Source organism: Onychostruthus taczanowskii, unplaced genomic scaffold (genome assembly GCF_017590055.1).
Source record: "Onychostruthus taczanowskii isolate IOZ18803 unplaced genomic scaffold, ASM1759005v1 scaffold82, whole genome shotgun sequence".
In the NCBI taxonomy this organism is placed as follows: Eukaryota; Metazoa; Chordata; class Aves; order Passeriformes; family Passeridae; genus Onychostruthus; species Onychostruthus taczanowskii.
Genome location: NW_024506112.1, coordinates 5,305,497 through 5,325,422, shown reverse-complemented (window position 1 = coordinate 5,325,422; position 19,926 = coordinate 5,305,497). Strand labels below are relative to the sequence as shown.

The 19,926-nt window shown below is 36.7% G+C and overlaps 1 protein-coding gene across 5 annotated transcripts in view; it reads right to left on the bottom strand.

The window, feature by feature from the left end:
- Positions 1–19,926, bottom strand: part of GSTCD (glutathione S-transferase C-terminal domain containing) — a 46,066-nt gene that overhangs the window by 19,797 nt on the left and 6,343 nt on the right. For all 5 annotated transcript variants that reach the window (XR_005954092.1, XM_041424498.1, XM_041424496.1 and 2 more), the window contains 2 exons: positions 16,813–17,058; positions 16,012–16,105 (listed from right to left, as the gene is read on the bottom strand). Coding sequence is in view for 4 of the 5 variants with exons in the window: in XM_041424498.1 (XP_041280432.1) it covers positions 16,012–16,105; positions 16,813–17,058 (340 nt within the window). In the remaining variant the exon portion in view is untranslated. The remainder of the gene's footprint in view (positions 1–16,011; positions 16,106–16,812; positions 17,059–19,926) is intronic.

Sequence of the window (19,926 nt, the reverse complement as noted above, 5' to 3'; positions counted from 1 at the left end):
CATGTATATATACACATTATACCAAATGTCAGCAACACCCAGGCTTGGGAGGCAGGGGTTGCTCGCTTTCTGCAAAATCTCTTCCAATGAAGATGTCACTGTCTGACAAGGAAACCAGAATCAAAAGTTTTGTTTACCTTTCACAAGCCTAATATACTGATTAACAGCTACTGTCTTACTGAGATAGGGCAACTGAAGTCAGTTCTCACCAGCGACTATGAGTGCTTGTCCTTGTAAAAACAGGAGAGCTCCTTCCCCAGCAGGCAGCAGAGGCGGCTGCTGCCGAGGTCAGAGCAGGGGCCAGAAGCTCCTGCAGTTCACACTCACAGCTGGCCAGCAGCAGCTTGCCTGCAGGGGACCAGCTCTCAGCAGGTCAGAGGCTGCAGGAACAGAGATTTCCCTTTCTGAGCTCCGTATGCTGAATTGTTTATAACTGATTGTTAAGGAAAAGGTAAGGACTGAATTGCCTCTGTACAGGAAGTCGTGAATTGCAGAATTAAAGGAAAGCCCAAAAGACCCCTTCAGATACACTGTATACACCAACTCATGAATTCCCATCACCACCTCTAATTGAGAAAAAAATTTACATATTAGCTATATGGATAATTTGGATGATTCCTGCATTTGATTTGCTCATCAATAAGAGTGAGAGAGCCTGAAATAATAAAACAGAAACAAAAAAAAGCTGCTTGGAAGACAGACATGCTGAATTTGTCCCTTGTGTGTCAAGCAATTGGACAACTGGCTGCAGGACAAACAGCAGGACTTTCAGCTTGACTTCACACATTATGCCTGTTTACTTTACAAAGATGAATGGCTGGAGGAATTCCTCCAGAACATCCTGATGAAAAGGAATTTCATCTTTGAAATTTCATCCTGAATTTCTGTCATTACGAAAATTAAATCCCACACTGCAAAGGTTTGATGACATTTCAACATGCAAATAACATAATTTCACAGTGGCTGTATGTAACTTCCAAACAAAGGCATCCAAGTTGCACATAGAAAGGCCAAGGTTACACATTTCTCCATTCTCTGAATTCTGCCTGATCTACACACTGCAATTATAACAACACTTACAGCTTGATCCTGTATAAATGTGGAGTTTATGAAAATTTTAGGAAATTCAATCGAATTTGCTTTATGAAATTAGTGTCTTTGGTATTCATGTGCTTTATGTTAGCTAAAAAGGCTGAAAAAACATTCAAGAGTTCAGAGGAAATACAGGAATTACAGAGCTCCATCATAAGGTTTTCATTCAGTAATAGTAACTGCTTGACCACTCAACGTTTTCCTTTCATTTCTTTTTTTTCTAATTAAGTTTTGAAGCAAAGTTGGGGTAGAGGGGAATCAAAATGAACAGCAGTTTAGATAGCAAATACATTTATTTCCCTTCAATATATAGCTAAGTAGAGTATTTTCCATATAATTTAAGCAAGTCACCAGTGTTCTTTTAATCTCTGATGTGGAACATCAGCATCTGCTTGAGCCAGGTTACCACTGTAAACGCTGATGATCAACATTAAAGTTTGTTTAACCTCCAGAGCTGCGCTCTGGAATAAATAAACTTTTGCCATTAGTAGTCTGTATGACAGATTTTAGAAAAGCAAACAAACAAAACCACCACTAATAAAAATTTTCAATCAGCATTTCTCTTTGCACAGTGTTTTCCCCCCAGTGCTCCCTCAGCCTGTGAAGGCACAATGAGCAAGCCCCAAGCTGCTGAGACGGCAGTCCCGCAGCCACAATCAAGCTCCTCTTACAGAATGCCTGCTGTGCAACTTGCAGGTAGCGCGCCATGGCCAAGCACAGCTCCTACATCGCCCTTTGAAATGTTTGTGGTGCTCTTAGTAACCAGTTTGGGTGGAAACCAACATGTATCTCAGCATTCTCAGCTGAGAATGTGCTGTAACTATGTAGAAAGAACCAGACCACCGGCTAATCAAGACTGGCATTTACTACTAGAGAAAATAACCCAGGCTTTGTAACAAACACATTCCTAAAGACAGCCAGGCCATTGGTACGCCCACCACCTTTAAAGTTGTCACAGATATTTATCCACACTAACAGAATTAGGGCATTTTGTAGAATGCTTCTGTTCAAAGTGCTCCTTTTCATTGTTGTCTGTAATCCAAATGACCCATTCAAATCCTGCCAAGTTAGGTAAAGCACAAATTGACAATAATCAGCACAAACAAACTATGATGCAGTAGAAGACAAACCAATGAAATAAACAAAAAAAATACCTACTTCTTTCCTTTTAATATATAAAAATGATAGTGTGGTCATCTGGATCATATTACATAGCAATAATCACCCATTACCAACGAATGCTACTTTATTGCACCTTTTATGTCAGAAAGATTGTGAAGTAAAACAATCCTGCCATAAACAGAAATTCTTCATGACAAGTCAAAAACATGCAACATGATGACAGTAACATTTTATATCAAGTTTAGAGGATGAAAATTAAATAAAATTTCAATGTGTTTTAATGCATTTCTAAAGGACTACACATTAAAAAAAGAAAAAAAAGGGGGGGTGCGAAATGCCTCTCAAATAACACAGAACTGTCAGCTTATGCTACACAACACGTCACATGTTCCTAGAAGGCTTTCAGAGCATATATAAAATACCAGTTAAGAGACAAGTTGATTGTATCAATTCAAAAGCTGCCTAATGGTGGATTTTTTTTTTTTTTTAATTCTGGCTAATCCAATGAAAGATAACCTCAGAAACACTGATGAAAAGTTAGTTGTGCACACAGTTCTCCACAACGTACATACATGCTTGACAAAAGAGCAGAAGAGAGTGTTCTGTTATTATAAGGAATAAAAGTACCCAAGCTTGAAAACATTGTCACAGGTTAATTCACTTTCCTGAAATCCAAAGCAGAGGCAAAAGTGAGTTTCCAAGACAACAAATACATAAAATTGGCACTTGTTGCCCAATCAATGGTTCTAATAATAAAAGGCTCCTTTTTCTTGTGTCGTAACCAGCTTTGTGCCAGGTGGCCTTTTGTATTATTCTTACATAGTTTATGAAAGCAAGTAATCAAGAAAATCCATAAATCCCTTCAACCATCTTTGAAACAGAGACCTGGATTCAAATGGGGGGAGAAAGAAGTTAATGAAACTCTGGGCACCAGCCCAGTACTGCACTCCAGCTCCCCAGGCTTTTCAAGTGGGAGCATCAGGAAACAAAGTCATGACTTCATCTGGCCCTTCCACAGCGAGTGACTTGGAGCAGCTGGCTGCAGACAGAGCGGCAGTTTCTGCTTTACACATCACTTCTGTTTCCTCTACAAACTACCAGCATACTTAAGGCCACCTAACTAAACAGAAAGGTCATCCATAAATTTATCTCCCGCACAAAAACTCCGCACTAATTAGTTAAGGGAGAAAATGTACACAGTATCCCCTTCATGTCCTCATTTTGTTACTTTATAACAGTTTTGAGGGGACGGAGACAGAAACACTGTGCAGCACGAACAAAAGCGAATTCAAACAGCTTGCTGAATTTCTGTAAACTGAAGCCAACAGAAATGAAAAATTATGAACTCTTTTCCAACAGAAATTAATCGCTCTGTCAACTAAACAAAGACTCAGACTAAAGAAATATCTGCCTCCAGAAACTTAAAAAGAAAATATATCTCCCACCAACTGCCAGAAGGCATGTTCATGAAACATCTGCCTTAATGAAAAAATACACAACTAAACATAGACTAAGATATTAAAACAACAGTTAATAATTTGTAGCTTGTGTAGCAAATGGGCTTTGACACTAACTTTATGGGCCAGTATAATGTCAAAGGAGCCAAAAGCTGGAAAACAAGCTAAAAAACCCAGCACAAAAAGTCATCCCAGGAATGGGGCTTTTTTGGGTAAGACCTCTGGAGGCCCTATTGCCCTTCTAGTGCAAAAACCACCTCAGAGCTCCTTTTCCTACACCATCACCAAATGTGGATAGAGTTGTGGTACTGGAGGTCATACAGATACACTTACTCTGCCATCATCTTCTAATGCTGATGCAGAAATTGATCTAATAGGTCACCAAGTATCTGCAGCTACAGACCCCATCATCACCTAATAAACTGAAAGAGGGGATGTCTAGCATTGAAACAAATGAATGAATTTGTAGACTTATAGTGGTGGTACCTGTTAAAGAAATGCCTCAGTAGTGCATCTGCTAGGCACTGCCTCAGCTAGCAGTTCTAAAACATAAGATCTGTTCTAATATATATATAAGCACACATTTCTGATAAATGACTATAGGAATGCTTCACGCAATTTAATAATGAGGGCATTCTAAAATCACTACATAAGGAGGAAAATAAAACCTCTATACTGCAAGGATTATTTGGTATATTTGAACAAATTTGGCCTGTCACATGCACACACACAAAAATAGGCTTAAGCAAATGCACATCAAGCTCAGACAGCAATAGTCACCTTCAGAATGGGGTTAATAGTTTGCATGTTCTGTCACCCTACTGTCCTAAGTCTTCCTATTCACAAGCTCCACACAGAAGAATGCAAGATTCTGCATCCCATTCTACATCCACATTGACAGCCAGCATTCTTTCTCTGGACTTATAACTGTGCAGGGAATTGAGAAGGAAAGACCCCAGTAATACTGGTCTCAAGGAAATAAAAGCTCTCCTAAGTGGGTGAAAGGAACTGAGAAACACAGGGATCCTTCACCTTTGCACAGACCCCACCTCTGAGAGCAGGGCATATCCACACTCCTATTGGGAGCTCTGAGACAGATGTTCTGCAGATGCTCGAGCTCTTATTGACCCAGAGAGCAGAGGAAGCATTTGGAGAAGAGTAAGCTAATGGGGTATGGATGTTGTGTGCAAATTCTCCTCAAGCCAAAGGCACAAAACTGTCCTGACAGTAACTAATGCAGCACAGCACCCAAAGCCTAACCCATAGTGAGAAGGTTCATCAGTCAAATCAATAGTGTTGTACAAATAAAATCCTTAAAATGGGTGTTTCTGTTTTAAGAGTGGGATTATTGTGAGGAAATGTGATGGGATAATTTTACTTAGATTAAACCACTTCTGGAGTAAACCAAGCTAAGAAGATCCAAGTCAGAACATGCACATCAACACTACAAATTATACTGCAATTACATGGAAAAGTGTTTGTACATGGCAGGAGGAAAGACTATATGGGACTACAGAAATATCCTTAACTGAGTATTCAGTAATTTTAGGAGGTATTTTTCATTCAAAAAGCCATGAAAACCTGAGCTGCAAAATAGTAATCACAACCTCCATTGTGTACCTGCATAATGGCAAATATTGGCAGAAAAATGCAAGATAGTCTACAGGCACTGAAATTTGAGCATGGAAGAGAGAATCACTGGTTTGCCATTCAATCCCCCCCTAAGCACAAAGGAATTCAAGATCCTTTGAAAAATCAAAGTCTGTAAAGCCCATTTCTTCTCTTCTACTGCAGCTTTATACAAAAAATATAATAACAAAGTATGCTTCTAATTTTACTCATGCAGCAGCCACTGGATATCTTACAAATGGACAACAGACCACATTATGTCAGATTTGAATTCTACATAAAGCTGTATTGAGTTAATAACTAAAATACTACAGAGCTAGGGTTTTTCTTTTAATTAATTAATTAGTACTGAAAATATTTCAGAAAAATTAGTTGCTTACTGTGCTCTGTCCCTCTCTGACACACAACAAAATTAAATGAAATATAAAATTCCTGCAGTAGGGAGCACTCACCTATGTACCATATTTCTGATACAAACTGAAAGAAATAACTAGTCTTAATCCTTGTTTCCTCAGCATTGTATATACTGCACAGTAGCAAATCTGAGTCATCTTAATAAACAACATAAAACTAATTACGATTCTACTGAAGATCTCGTTGCTCCTTTTTTACATGACCTCAGCAGGACTCTTTCTACTCTGAAACAAAGTACACATATGGTTGCAGTGAGGAAGCGTAAGCTCTACAAGCCACTGCAAAAATTAAATTTACAAAATAAAACAAAGTCAGAAGGAAGTTTCCTTATATCTGTTTAGCTAGCTTCAGAAACAGTTTTTAAGCAGCTATTTCCATATTTATTAAAATTATCAACAACTTATTCAAAAAAAGCTCTATTCATAAAAAGTCTTGAACTAGATATGAGATACTACCTAATTATTCAAAATTAATTTATGCTTGTAGGACTTTCAGGAAAAAATGTACCACAAAATCTGCTCATCTTTCCAACAGCCCAATCGCGAACAAGGGTGTCCACCTAAACCTGCATGTTTTGAATGTGACACAAACCCAGGCAAAGTGCAATCTACAAGCAACTCCAATGTTATGCAGAAAGTTGTTCCTGTGATTTTCAGCCCTACTGCTTGTCATTGCAATAACCTACCAACCTGATCTTTACATGAAATTTCTGACCTTGTGGCTCAAATAGGAGTTCAGCATTGATAATCTGTGCCATATGTTCTACTTGCTGCCTACAAGTGGGAATCAGCTGTGACCATGATATTCATGGCACAGTTAAAAACATACAGAGGTGCAAAATGCATGTATTAACCACAAAAAAAAAAAAAAAAAAAAAAAAAAAATTTGGGGAATTAGGCAACACAAACAAGAACTGACTAACCTTTGTTTACAAAACAACTAAGATGCAAAGTGTCAAGAAAGCTTGACTGAAGGTGTGATTTATTTTCTGCATTTTGCCTTACCTAACATCATCCAACTAAGTTACAGAGAGCTTATAATGCCAATATACATCAAGTGAGATCACAAGTGGGCCACAGCATCCGGTAACAAGCACAAGCAGAGGAATGTCAAATACGTGCTGCAGATAAGATGGAAAGTAATCCACTTGGCAGATGTTTTTGAGTAGCGTAAAATAGAGGATTAGGAAGTGTTTTGTCTCAGTTCAGGTTGGGTTTTTTGGGGGTTTGTTTTGTTTTTAGAGAAGCAGATTATTTTAATGAAGAAATCATTTTCAGGTTTTCAAAAATGATGAGAGCATACTGAAGAAATAATGGCAGCGCTTCAAAAAAATTGCCAAGTAATAGACTGTGCTCAAAAAAATACATTATAGAACACTAACAATTCTAATACTAACAATAACGAATTCTAACACATCCATTTATGCTGGCTTTTATAATCATATTCCTCAATATTCAGCATTAGCACATATAGAAAAGCTATACTTCACGGGTAAATAACCAAATTAGCTACAAGAATAAATTCAGAAGCTGTTCAAGAGTAAACATCCTTTTCTTAACCCTTGATTCTAAAAGTTACATACAAAAAAAAAATAACCTCCTGGTTAGAAGACTTTTCACAGTACTTGCTTACAGTTTTGTAACAGAAATATGAGACATGATTCAAGATATTGCATCTATAAATGGACTTATTTCTTGCACAAAATCCTGATGTTGGAAAATATTGTGCAAATATTGTACAAGCAAAAGCACTGTGTTGTTTACTAAAGACACTGGTTAATTAAATCCCCCTGAATTTGTACCAAAACTCATGACGCCATCCAGGATGCAGCATGAAATGTCAGCTCATGGCAGTCCATGACATGCACCAATACTTCTCCCTGTCTCAAGCTATGAAGGACAGCAAAATAAAACCAGTTTCCATATGCAGCCTCGAAAATTACATATCCAGCCTAAAACATTAACCACCTGAGCAGTGGTTCAGTGCAGCCTTAAAGATATCAGGTACAAAGTTTGGGACAGCAAGGAGTGTTTGTATAAAGCAGCAGAGTTTAAGAGTCCATTTTTACTTTTGTCCAGCACACTCTGGTTCCTAACAAATGAAATTCTGCAGAAAACAGGCAATGCAACAAAAAGCCAAGGTAAAAAGTTTATACCATTGTGCTTCATGGAAGCACTCAGAAGTAGCTTAAACTTTGAAGTGAGAGGATGTTCTTTTCTTCCTTATTTCTTGTCACTAAAAACACAAGAACATATGGAAGATCTGCAAGTGGGGTATTCAAGAGAATTTAAGCAAATTTGAGTCCTTCAGCAGTGAGATACATCAGAAAATTCCAGGGAAAGTGCACTGATGGAATGACTACATGAATGATACCTCAACTGGTCTACCCACACTACTTCCACAAGCCATTCAAACACCAACACAAAGACCAACAACTCCATGACAGACCTGCAAAACTTTTAAAGCCCAAACTGAAACACAAGCACCATATCTCTCTCCATTATCTCTGGATGCTTAGATCAATATTCCACACTAGGAGGGGACAAATTTTCTTGTTTCAGATTAGGTTTGACTCATTTTAATATTGAGATTATTCTACAATTCTTCTACACTTAGAAATAATTCTGCAAACAGATAAACTTCCTACTTGCCTTTGCTCTTCAATGCCTTAAAAGTTTTTAAAGGATGTGAACTCCTTTAGATATTGCTATGGTAAGATGCCAGAAATTTGACATGAGACATGAGCCAAAAATTAACTTTTCAGAAGCATTTCCAAACCATCTGGAGAAGCGGCATTTAGAGTACAAAATAATTAATACCACCTTCAATAAAACACTAAACATACAGTAGTCTGGCCTTTCCTTTGTGTAATTAAAATTTTTGAAAGCATCAAACTACTCAGAACAGATTATGAATCATTCAAAATAATTTTATGGGGTTTTTTAACACTATGAGGTTTGGGGTTTTTTTCTTAAACACAGCAGCACTGACTTCCTCAAAATTGCTGATTAGAACTTTAAATGAACAACTGTGCATAAAAAGTTGCCTTCAGGAAAAGCCAAAATCAAACTCGTGACCTTATCCAATGTAAAACTGTATCCAAATCAAGTAATCAAGTAATGCATTCATGGCTCTTAACACGAATATCCAAAACCAATGAAAGCGCAGATGGAAGCCATAAGCAACTCCAAGAGGCAGAAAAATTCCTCCTGAAACTCACACTTTGTCACAGCTGATTTATGGTTTGGAAACAAATTCCATACCTCAACTGTGCAACATAGCAAGCCTGGGAGAAGGAAGAAGAAGGTCAATGCAGCCCCTTGCACAGTGCTCACCTTTGAGCACAAACACTATGTTCAAGGTACATCTTGTGCTGGGATGAAACATCCTGTGATTCATCAACTCCTTACAAAATGTCAGTGAAGAGCTCCCAGAAATTCACTAATGCTGCACAAAACTTGACAATACCTGGGTAATGATTCTGACTTACTCTTCTATACTTCTAATGTACAAAATTGTGATGTTGGAAAATAAGTTGTTCAAAATATGTTTGCCTACATTTCTGCAGGAAACTTTCATTTAATAACCACAAAATATGATATGATAGTTTATGAAGGCACATAAAATCTGGGCAACCACAGACTCTGAAAACTATCAGTAGCCTTAGAAATAACTACTTAAGGATATTAAATACTAGGTAGGAAAGATTGATAGTTTCAGTAATCAGGTAAAATCAAAACTATAAATTAAGAACACAGCTTGAATTATCTATTCACAAATAATCTACAAATAATCTAATGGGTTCTCCAGAGATCACTAAAAAAAAAAAATTAAATAATCTATTAAGTATTTCAACTTCCAGAAAGTCCTACTTTTCCCCCAGAGAAACAACAAATGTTTTTAAAGGACTTATCCGGACAACAAAATATGTGTGTCAATAAACTTGAGTGAAAACATAATTTAAATTCTTTTGATGTGTTTGCACTATTTTGTCACCGAGAAAGAGAAGGAGACACACTTGGGCTCAGTTTCATTTGCTTTCTGGGTTGTAGTCTTTTCTGTGTATAAGCACAGAGACTACACCTTCCTTCTCACACTTAGTCAATCTGATCTTATCCTCTGCGTAATTTTCCAGTGCCTTTATTTCTAAAAGCAAGATTATATCAGGAAGAGAATTCATAAGAGGTTCAATTAAGAGAGAGAATCTTTTTTGCTTTGTTTCTGGAGTTCATTTTTAATGTTTTGTTCCTGTGCAATGTCTAGACCACACAGCTCTTCACATTCCAACTCTTCTTTCCTTCTGACTTCCACTTTCCTACCATCCTAATGAGGATGGTCACATATTCTCATGTGCTCAGAGTGTTGCTACAAAATAAAAAGCTAGTGAATTACTGGTTAGTTCCTTTACATCCTTTCATGTGCCTATTTTTGTTTCTAACCTATTCAATAAGTTATTTCCCTTTCCTTTGAATTCCAGCCATAACCTAGCCTACGATGCTGCCACATTTTTTATTTCCAAAACATTGACCCTTGAACTATTGCAGTATTTATTGACCAATTAAAAACAATAAATCTCTTGCATAAATCTCTGCATGTTGTTACTTGTGAGACAGAAAAAGAATTTCCAGAAATTTCCATTAAGCTCCTCATTTCCTTAGAAATATCTTCCCAGAATTGCCCCTTTTCCCCAAAGAATATAAAACTCCAGCAGAAGTTGAGCTGATCAACTTTCCCTCTCCTTCACTCCCTGCTCAGCTGTTACCTCTTTTCTTGGACTTGAAAACTTTCAAGGCAGAAGTTATTACTCTGCTATGTGCTTATACAGCCTCAGCAATTATTGCTTTCAGGTGTACTCCAGCACAATGAATGTGTCAACTGTTAAATTACCAACTCTAATTCAAAGAGGGGGTGAAAAATGTTTTAAATCATTTTTTACAACAGGTGGTCCCAAATTTTGGGACTAGAGATTACTGAGCTCAAAACTGCCACGTACAAAGCATCTTTCTCTAGGATGACTCCTCAGTCCAGGGCACAGCTCCATCCATCCAGGTACAGCTCCAAATCCGAAGTGATTGTGCTGCCCTCCTGTGGCTTGTGAAGATTTGAAGCTCCAGAAGTCACACACACAGCTGAGAAAAACTCTGATGCTGCTCTTGAAAGACACACTGCATAGCTAAACATTACACTTTGAAGAAAGTAAAAAAGCCAAAGTGCTGTTGCAGGGGTATCAAAGGTCTCCTGACGCCTCTGCCTGAAAGGACACCTTCGATTTGCAGAGGAAGCACAGAACAGCCACGTCACTCAGCTGTCCCTCAGTTACAACGTGCAGAAAACAGCAGTGTAAGTGACCTACAAAAATACTGCAAAAAAACCCTAAGTTTAAATCCTTGTGCTAATTATGCTACACAGGTAAGTGAACTATGAATCCCCACACTCTCGGATATGGCAAATGGGTGACACAAAACAGCTAAAGGACACAAGCTGTACACCTACCATTGATGTAACTAGGATTTAAGTCTAATGACAAAACATACAGAACAATCTTCAAATAAGCAGTGAAGACATTTTACAGCAAGAAATAGCAGTATACTGAAGCAAATAAAATATCCCATTTAAAGTCAAGACTGGTGCTACAGAAAATCAATTTAAATTTTACAGTAACTGGTAATATTAAGATACTAGTATATTCTGGAAAAAGATGATGAAGAGTAATGTCAACAACAGTTTAACATTTTATCCAATAGCATATCTAGAATATTTGAAGACAGAAAAGTGTTAACTCCTCCTCCTCCTAAATATTTCTAATTAATACAAATATGATAAATATGTCATCACTGCCTTCTCTACACAGTGACACTCTGTAGCACCACATCACTCTTAAGTACACCTTATTGACCATTAAAAGATATTAATTTCTAGATTTCTAGTCCCCAAAAATACCTCTGATGATGATTTTGAGCCATATTCAGAAGAAAATTTTTGAATCATATTAATCATCTGGGTATTTGCTGGACATTGTTCCACACCATAATGCTAACAATGTTCCATCCATGCTAGAATGGATCAGCATTCCTTCACTCCTCAGTAGGAATCTTCCACAAAAAATGATCTGCCCCTCCATGCTGTGGAGCACTTAGTACAAATGTAACCTCTAAACCTCCGGTTTAAGAGATGAATTATGTAACTCTGGGGCTCTGCGATCCCGTGAATAAGGAACATAGAAATATAAAAGGGAGAAGGAAACTAATAAACTCTAATACAATTATGTCAGGAGTAAAAGAAAGACCAAACAGTTTAAATGAAACAAAGGGCAGAGTTACTTAGCAGGCTACTTAACATTTATTAAAGATTTCTGATTAAGATATGAAAAATTAACAATCTTGTTAAAAAATATCTGCTAGGCACCTATAAGTTAGTGCTTTTGGGGTTTATGCCCTTCCATGTGTCTAATAACTTCAGAGACAAAAGAGAAAAAAAATCTCACAGTCTAACAAATAAAACTTATTTTTCTGTCTAGGGCAGATCACACTCTAATTCTATGCAGGTAAAGTCAGTTTAGGCCACTGACTGTCAAGTGCAGACACTGTCAAAGTTAACTGTGGATTAATCAAAAACATGCTTCAACCATCAGAACCAAGACAACTGTGAATTTACAACACAAATTATGAATTGTCTTCAGTGCTCAAGCCATAAATCTGTAAAACATTTCAACTGCCAAACTGCAGTATTTAATTTTAATTCTTTAGTATGTTCAGTAAACCAACACAAACCACAGCAGGACTAAAAAAGCCTACACTGAACTTTATGTACAGTACTCTACAAAACAAATCTCTCCAAAGCCCAATAAACTCCCAATTAACCAGGACTTGTGAACTGTAAAAATCATACCTCCAGGAATCAGACCTCATCAAAACCTGAACTTTTGTTGCAGGGGATATTCAATATGAAGCATTAAAGCTTCAGCAATTCTCTGAGGGCTTACACTTACTCCACAGAGCAAGGGACTGAAACAAAGGTGACACCTTCCAGTATGACAATCAGCCACATGAAAGTCCATCAATCACTCATCACAACAGGATTTTACAGAGCAGGCCAAACACCAAGGAGAATGTGTCCTCAACTGAATCAAAATGCAGCTGTTAGAACTGGGTATCATTCTTTCTAGTGTGATTTTTAATAAGATACACTAGCAACTTGTTTTTTCTTTTCAGATTTTGAATATTTCAGAGGCTGTAGGCTTGTCATTTAGACCAAAACATCACTTAAGAAAATGCAACAGACTTCAAGCAAACATAAATATACTGAACTTGTATTCCTTATAATGCATATGCATTGATTTCATGAGGCATAGAAACCAGCCATGTTTTCAAAGAGTATTCATTTTAGTAAAACATTGTGCCTAAAAATCATTACTACATACTAATTTAACATGTAATAGCTTTGCCTCCTGTCTCCAAATAGGCATTATACAAATATAAAATAATTAATTCCCTTCCCTTGTTTTGCTTGGTAACCCAAGACAATCACAAAAGAAAAAGGGAGGAAGACTACAGTAACAGTATGAACAGTGTACACTGTCATCCGTGAGTTATCTGGTTTGGTGACATGCCTAAGTTATCATTTCCAGTTAAACCTGAAGAATTTTTTGTCTACAAATTAGTAATTCCATTCAAACTTCCACGAAAATTGTCCTCAGGCCAACTACACAATGTTATATCCCCGAACAGTCAAAAGACCCTAAGAAGTCACATATGAAATACAAAATTTTGCAAGAATACTCTTTTTAAGGCAAGCCAGTAAAAGAAGATATACCAGTATTGCCTATATTACAAAAAGGAGCATTTTTGCTTTCTCTTTGTTACTGAAAATTATTTACTTCTCAAGTATGTATCAAGAATGTGAAGCAACCTGGCTGTACTGCCATCAGAGGTTTTCCAAATCTTGAGCTGCAAAATATAATGCACACACAAATGTGGTTTAAACTTACTTAAATGAGTGCAGCAAAACTGTAACTTAAGGGGAAGTTAATGAGAAGCAGCTTCAGTTGAATTTCCCCTGGATTGTTACACCCATGTGGCTTGCAGGCAAAGAGCTCTCTGATATGGAAAGATCAGCTGAAGAAGAAGGATGAGTTCCTGCTTCAGGATGCCTGAGTCACTGAAATAGGCTAAAACACTATTAAAAAAATCTTCAAAGTCTTTCAAAGAGTTCTGACAGGCTTGAAAGGGAAATAGAGAACTTTAAAGTGTTTCTTTAAACTCTTTTTGTTTTACAGAATAAATGACTGTCTGGATTTAATTTCAAAAACACAGTAGCTTTTAACTTTCAAAATAAAATACACAATTGGCATATCTCGATTAGCAAGTTTTCATAAAATGTCAGATCCCCTAAACCATCTTTGATTTTAAGCATAATGCATTTTCAACTCAGAAAGCATCTTTCAAGTCAAAATATTCAAAAGGTAATACCAAATAAAAAGCAGAACAAAATAAAAGTGACCTATCCGTACAAAAAAAAAAAAATCCCAGAAACAACCCGGATATACTGAATCAATTTTGATCATTTCAAATCAAATAGCTCTGCATCTAATACACCATTTATTCCACAATTATAATATTCAGTTCTATGAGCAATTACAAACAACTTTAACATGGATGCAAAGTCACAAACTTTTATATTGGTTAGAAGACAATTACATAATCAAGTGCTGTTCCTTTCATGAAAACTAATTCTGTTTATGATGAGGGTTAGAAAACTTACAACATTTCCTTTTCTCTGTTGAGAGGCCACACTACAATAAAGTATCCTTTACTTAGTAACAGTTCTGGAAGCTGAAGCTAATACTGATCCTTCAGGATTGTTGTTTGGTAGCCACCAAGACTGTTTAATCAAACCACCAGTTAATTCCACCGAACTGGAACACCATGCTCTGTGTTACTCTTCTAGCCTGTGTTATTCAAAGGTAATTAAGTTTCAAAGATGTTTCTAAACTACAAATGTAAACATTGCTTCACTCTGTAAGTAAATACCATCTCATGCATACTGTTACTGAAATAATGGTTCATTTCAAATAAAATACCACAAATAAAGCACTTCTTTTAAGTTCTTTTACTTCCTGCTTAACAAGTATTTAAACTCCTGAGAAAAGTAGTAAGGCTTTGTAAGACTGTAGGTCAGTTACCTCTCATTCTTGAATTTCACAGTTGGATAAGAGAGTCAATAAATAAAAAACTGTTTTAAAGAAAAAGTAATAAATTTCTGTTATTAAAAAATCTTTTTTTGTTTGTTTCACAGTGAACACAATGTTTGATGAAAAAGTGTAACAGTACCAAAAGCTTATATCTCCATATATCCTCAGAGTAATAAAGCAGCAACAAGGGTTATCACATCCAACCCCACATTCACACACTTTCCCCTTCCCTCTAATGTGCTTTGGATTAGCCTAAAGGAAGCACCTCTAATCATATCCAGCCAAACTGATCTTAATACTCACAAAGCCTTTGCAGCAAGTAGGAAATGAAACTGAAGACAATGAACCCATTCACACACACAGGACCAGGAACACAAGCAAAAACTCCATGACTGACTGAAGTTCCAAAAAGGTATGAAACCCCCTTTGTAATACTGCCTAATAAAACCACAGGGATGATGTTGCATTTCTTTGCTGGTCACAAATTCAATATAATCTCCTCTTTCCCAAACCTCACATATAATCAGCAGTGGCACAGTATTTCCATTAAACAGTCTTATTTCAACCAGCCCCTCTTCCCAAAATTTTCAGCCTCTGTCCTGCTAGGGAAGAATGAAAACATTTCCTATGATGACATACATCAGTACAGGGAAATAATCACATGATGTTTCTGATTTTCCTTCTGTCTCACATTGTGACCACCTACACTTTTATATTCTGACCTGCCACCCTCTTTTTACTGTCTGTACATACTGACAACCACAGTAACTTTATTCATATGGAAGGTATCTATGGATGCCTTTACTTCTATGGAAAACTCAACACAACCAAGCACTGAGCTTGATTAGGATTTTTGGGTTGTGTCAACTGCTGACTGAAATCAAGGCCAATCTTTTGTCCCCAGTTTGCTCATCAGCTGTTGATGACCTGAGGGAAATTATGGCACCATGTGTCACAAACAGACTGAATTTTAATACAGATTTGAAATTGCTTACCTATCTTAGCTCTGAAACATACTGAAAACTGGCATATTTCTTATGAAACAGTTAAGTAGCTTCACCAGAAGAAGCTCCTTTTAAAAACACACACATACATACAAACTCTCACCTTCCCCAGGACTGACTGCAGATGGAAGACTGGTCCAATCTAGGGTCCAGCTGGGGCATGGATGAGGAGAAAACTTTGCTTCAATTCCATTTTCCTACATGAAAGAAGGAAAAAAATAAGTTAAGACCCTTTACCCACTTAAGATGGTATCAAAATTCTCACTAAATTTAATGGCATCAGATCAACCTGCAACACTGTCAGTTTAAGTGAAACTGAACAGGCACATGACTCTACATTACACAAAATTCAAATTACGTATTTCCCTCATTCTCATAAAAAAGCCCTCCTAAGTTTTTTTAGGAAATGCTGTCAGCTTCTATGCAAAAAATATTGAATTATGGAACATGATGGACAGCTTTCTTTAACAGAACTCCTTAGGGTTCCCAGATGTTCACAGCTTTAATCAAACAACGAAACAAAAAAAAAAAAAACCCAACCCAATTGGAAAGGTTGGATAATGAAGCCAAACATAAAAGCAACAGGTTTTTTTCATTCTTTATATAAATATCTTTAAAAGATAAATACAATATTGCAATTCAAACAAAAAGTTACTTTGATTATTCAGAATTATTTACAGGGCTCCAGCAGTCCTATTATTGCCCAATTTCTGAATGAATCAAATATCAGAAAAGAAAAAAGTAGAATCACTTCTAAGTCAATGCATATCAGATTTAAGACAAACAAAGGGCATTAAACTGTTCAAGGCTTTAAAAATCAGCTTGTACAATTCTAATAAATTCTACCTACTCCAAATCAAGAAAATATGCCTATAAAAATAACTCACTAAAAAGTTTAAATTACCATTAACTTAGTCATGGTTGGCCTTGGACCACCTATAAAATGGCTGTCTTCGTGATCCTCTTCTAACTCATCAGGAACTGCAGCAGAGTCCTGTAGCTGTTCCTTGGGAAGAGACACCAACTCTGGAAGCTGGAGAAGCTCCATTTTGCATTTGTCAGCAGCTCTCTTTACCCCAGGTACTTCTTGAACTCTTCGATACCAACTGGATATCAGTGGCAAGTTCACCACTTGTTTCTTGCTGGAAACCTAAAATAATAAAATTAGAAGATTAGTGGCTACTGTAAATTTCTTACTACAGGCCACCAAAAGGCACAAACTACAGGAGCAAACTCAGCTCCACGCTGAGCACAGGCACTCACAGCACGATGGCAATCAGCTGGTTCAGAGCTCCACGTGGAATTGCCAGTTGGCCATTTAGACTTTATCTGCAATTCCCATTTGCTTAATAGGGTGAAAAGGTTTACATGACCAACTTCAATCATGATTTCAGTCACAGGAAAACTCCATATAAATAATACTCTTCAATATATGCTATTTCCTAACATAGGAAAGATTAGTTTTGGTTGGTCATTAGACAAAAAACCTAATGCAGTAATTTGCAATGAATACTGAACTCTAAGCATGACATTATGGCACCGGAATGGTTTTTCCCACAAGTACCCCTCAAAAGCTCATCCACCAACAGCTGTTTTGCTGGGAACTGCAAGCCTGAAATACCTTAGACTATGTGGTAACAGGCATACATTACCCCTGGTCTTTATTCAAGTCTTTGCACTACATCTGTGGCTTTTTTTTTTTTTATTAGTACTGATTTTTTTTAATCATTAATTACTTTTTAGAATCTTAAGTTCATATTTTTCTTCAATAACGGTAACTAGTATATTTATTTTCTGAATTAAGAGTATGATTATGAATTAATGTGGCCTCCAATAGAAACTAGCATTTTAAGTGTCAAAAATGAAATAAAAACATTTCGTAAGTAAGAATAACTTGCACATATTTTAAAAAAATATACCCAAATCACTTTTTCAGATGAAGTCCAAATACTTTTAAAAAGGATGCACTTGACAAAATTAAATAACTTTTGTTTAGATTCCCAAATGTTCTAGAACAACGGAGATCATCCTCTTACAGGAGAGGTGGTGAAGTCTCCTTAGAGACACTCAGAATATAACTGGACATGATCCTGGGCAACTGGCTGACCCTGCTCTGAGCAGGGTGCTTAGACAAGATGAGCTCCAGATGTGACTTCCAACCTCAATTTTTCCAACTTCAACTATGCTGTGATGCTGTGCCTGCTTTAAACAGAAAATTAAAAATCACAACTACAGGAACAGGCAGAAAAGGCCACGCAAAACCAACATTCTTCTCCAGAGCTGTCCAAAGAGCAGAAATAGAAATTGGTAAAGAACACTTGAAATTACACAAGATTTCCAAGAGCTCTCCTGCATGCTGTGTTTATAATATGATTAGGGTAATCACAAGTAATTAGCAATAGCTAAAGAAGCAAAAGGATGAACTGTGTAACTTTAGTATCTAATTTAATAAGCTAATAGTAACATGGGCAAAACCACATTAATTCAGTTAAGGAAGAAGTCTTTTGGAAAGCAATTCTAAGAGGCACTGTTACACTCGTTATCAAGTCTTCTAAATTGTATTTTTAAAAGTGAATAGTGTTTTTTCCCAGATGAGGACCTCAGCTTTTGTTATACTTCTATTAATTTTCAACAGTTACAACTAATAGAAGGCATAACAAAGGTAACCTCAGAATGATAACAGCATTGCAATGAGGTAATGAAAAACAACACTTCAGCTTCATTATCTTACTTTTGGTAATTATAATTACAATCAGCTAGTCAGGTCTCCTCATATTTATAGGATGATATTTTCCAGACACATACTCACTTGAGACTTCATTATTATTCACACCCTTATTTCAAAGTGGAACTGCAACTACAGTGATTTTTTTTTTAAACACAATCCAGGAAGTCCAGTTATACAAGTGACAAAAAACACTTGAATACAGAATTGAACTCTGGGACTTCCATCAACAAGAATAGTTTCAACTCACGGCCTGCAAGATGCAAGTTTTTCAATTTTGATGACAACTGCAGGCATCAAGGTATAATTGCTTAGAAAATGATCATTCACCAGAGAACAGAAATAAACAAACACTATCCCAGAGCTCTTGTAAATTAGGTAAAAACAAAACTGAAAGCCAGGTTTTCAGGGCAATCCTTGGTGTGAGTTAACACAAGTGTACTGTAAAATACCAGGTCATGAGCTGCAGAACACCAGGGCTCAAGGGCAACATATAAAAAGTCAATAAATACAGAATTCTTGGCTGCTCACAGTACATCCACAGAATGATCCCAACTACATCGCTGAAATCAATTATGCATCTGATGCAAAAATCTTCTCATGCCTAGCACCACTAAACCAAATATTACTGTAAAAAGTCATGCTCTTATTTTAAAAAGTCTTGGAAAAACAAAGGCTGAAATACATTAAAGTTTTTTAAATAGTAAGGAAGCATTTTGTTTTAATACTTTTGTTTAGTATCATCCATACAGAAGTTGCTGCTCACCTCCAATCATGTGATTTGCAAAACAAACAAAGCAGATGTGAATTAAGAAGCATTTCTGTAAAATAAGTCATCCTCTCAATTCAAAGGCAGCATATTGCTATCATCATACAGAAATCCGCTCAGGATGATGATAATGGTTAAAGAAGTTATAAAGTGGACATTTGTCACATTATTAATATTTGATAGTCATTATCTTTATTTTTGAGACTGTTATCCTCAATCTGACTAACAGCATCTTCTCCAGGAATTCCATTTGTTTTCAAATACCATAAGGGAGATTTGGCAAACCAACTTGCAAAATCAAAATGCAAATGTTCCTGGAATACACACCAGCTTAGTTATAAATCTCACGGAGTAACTGCAGGAATAGAACTGTAAGAGGCAAATTCACTGTAACATTTCACTGTGAAGGGAAATAAAGACATAGTTGTAATTTCCTTAAATCTCTCCCTCCTATGCATCTTTCCCCATAAAAGCTAGTACACAGACTGTGCTGAGCAAGACTCTTGCGCAGTCTTACCACAGAA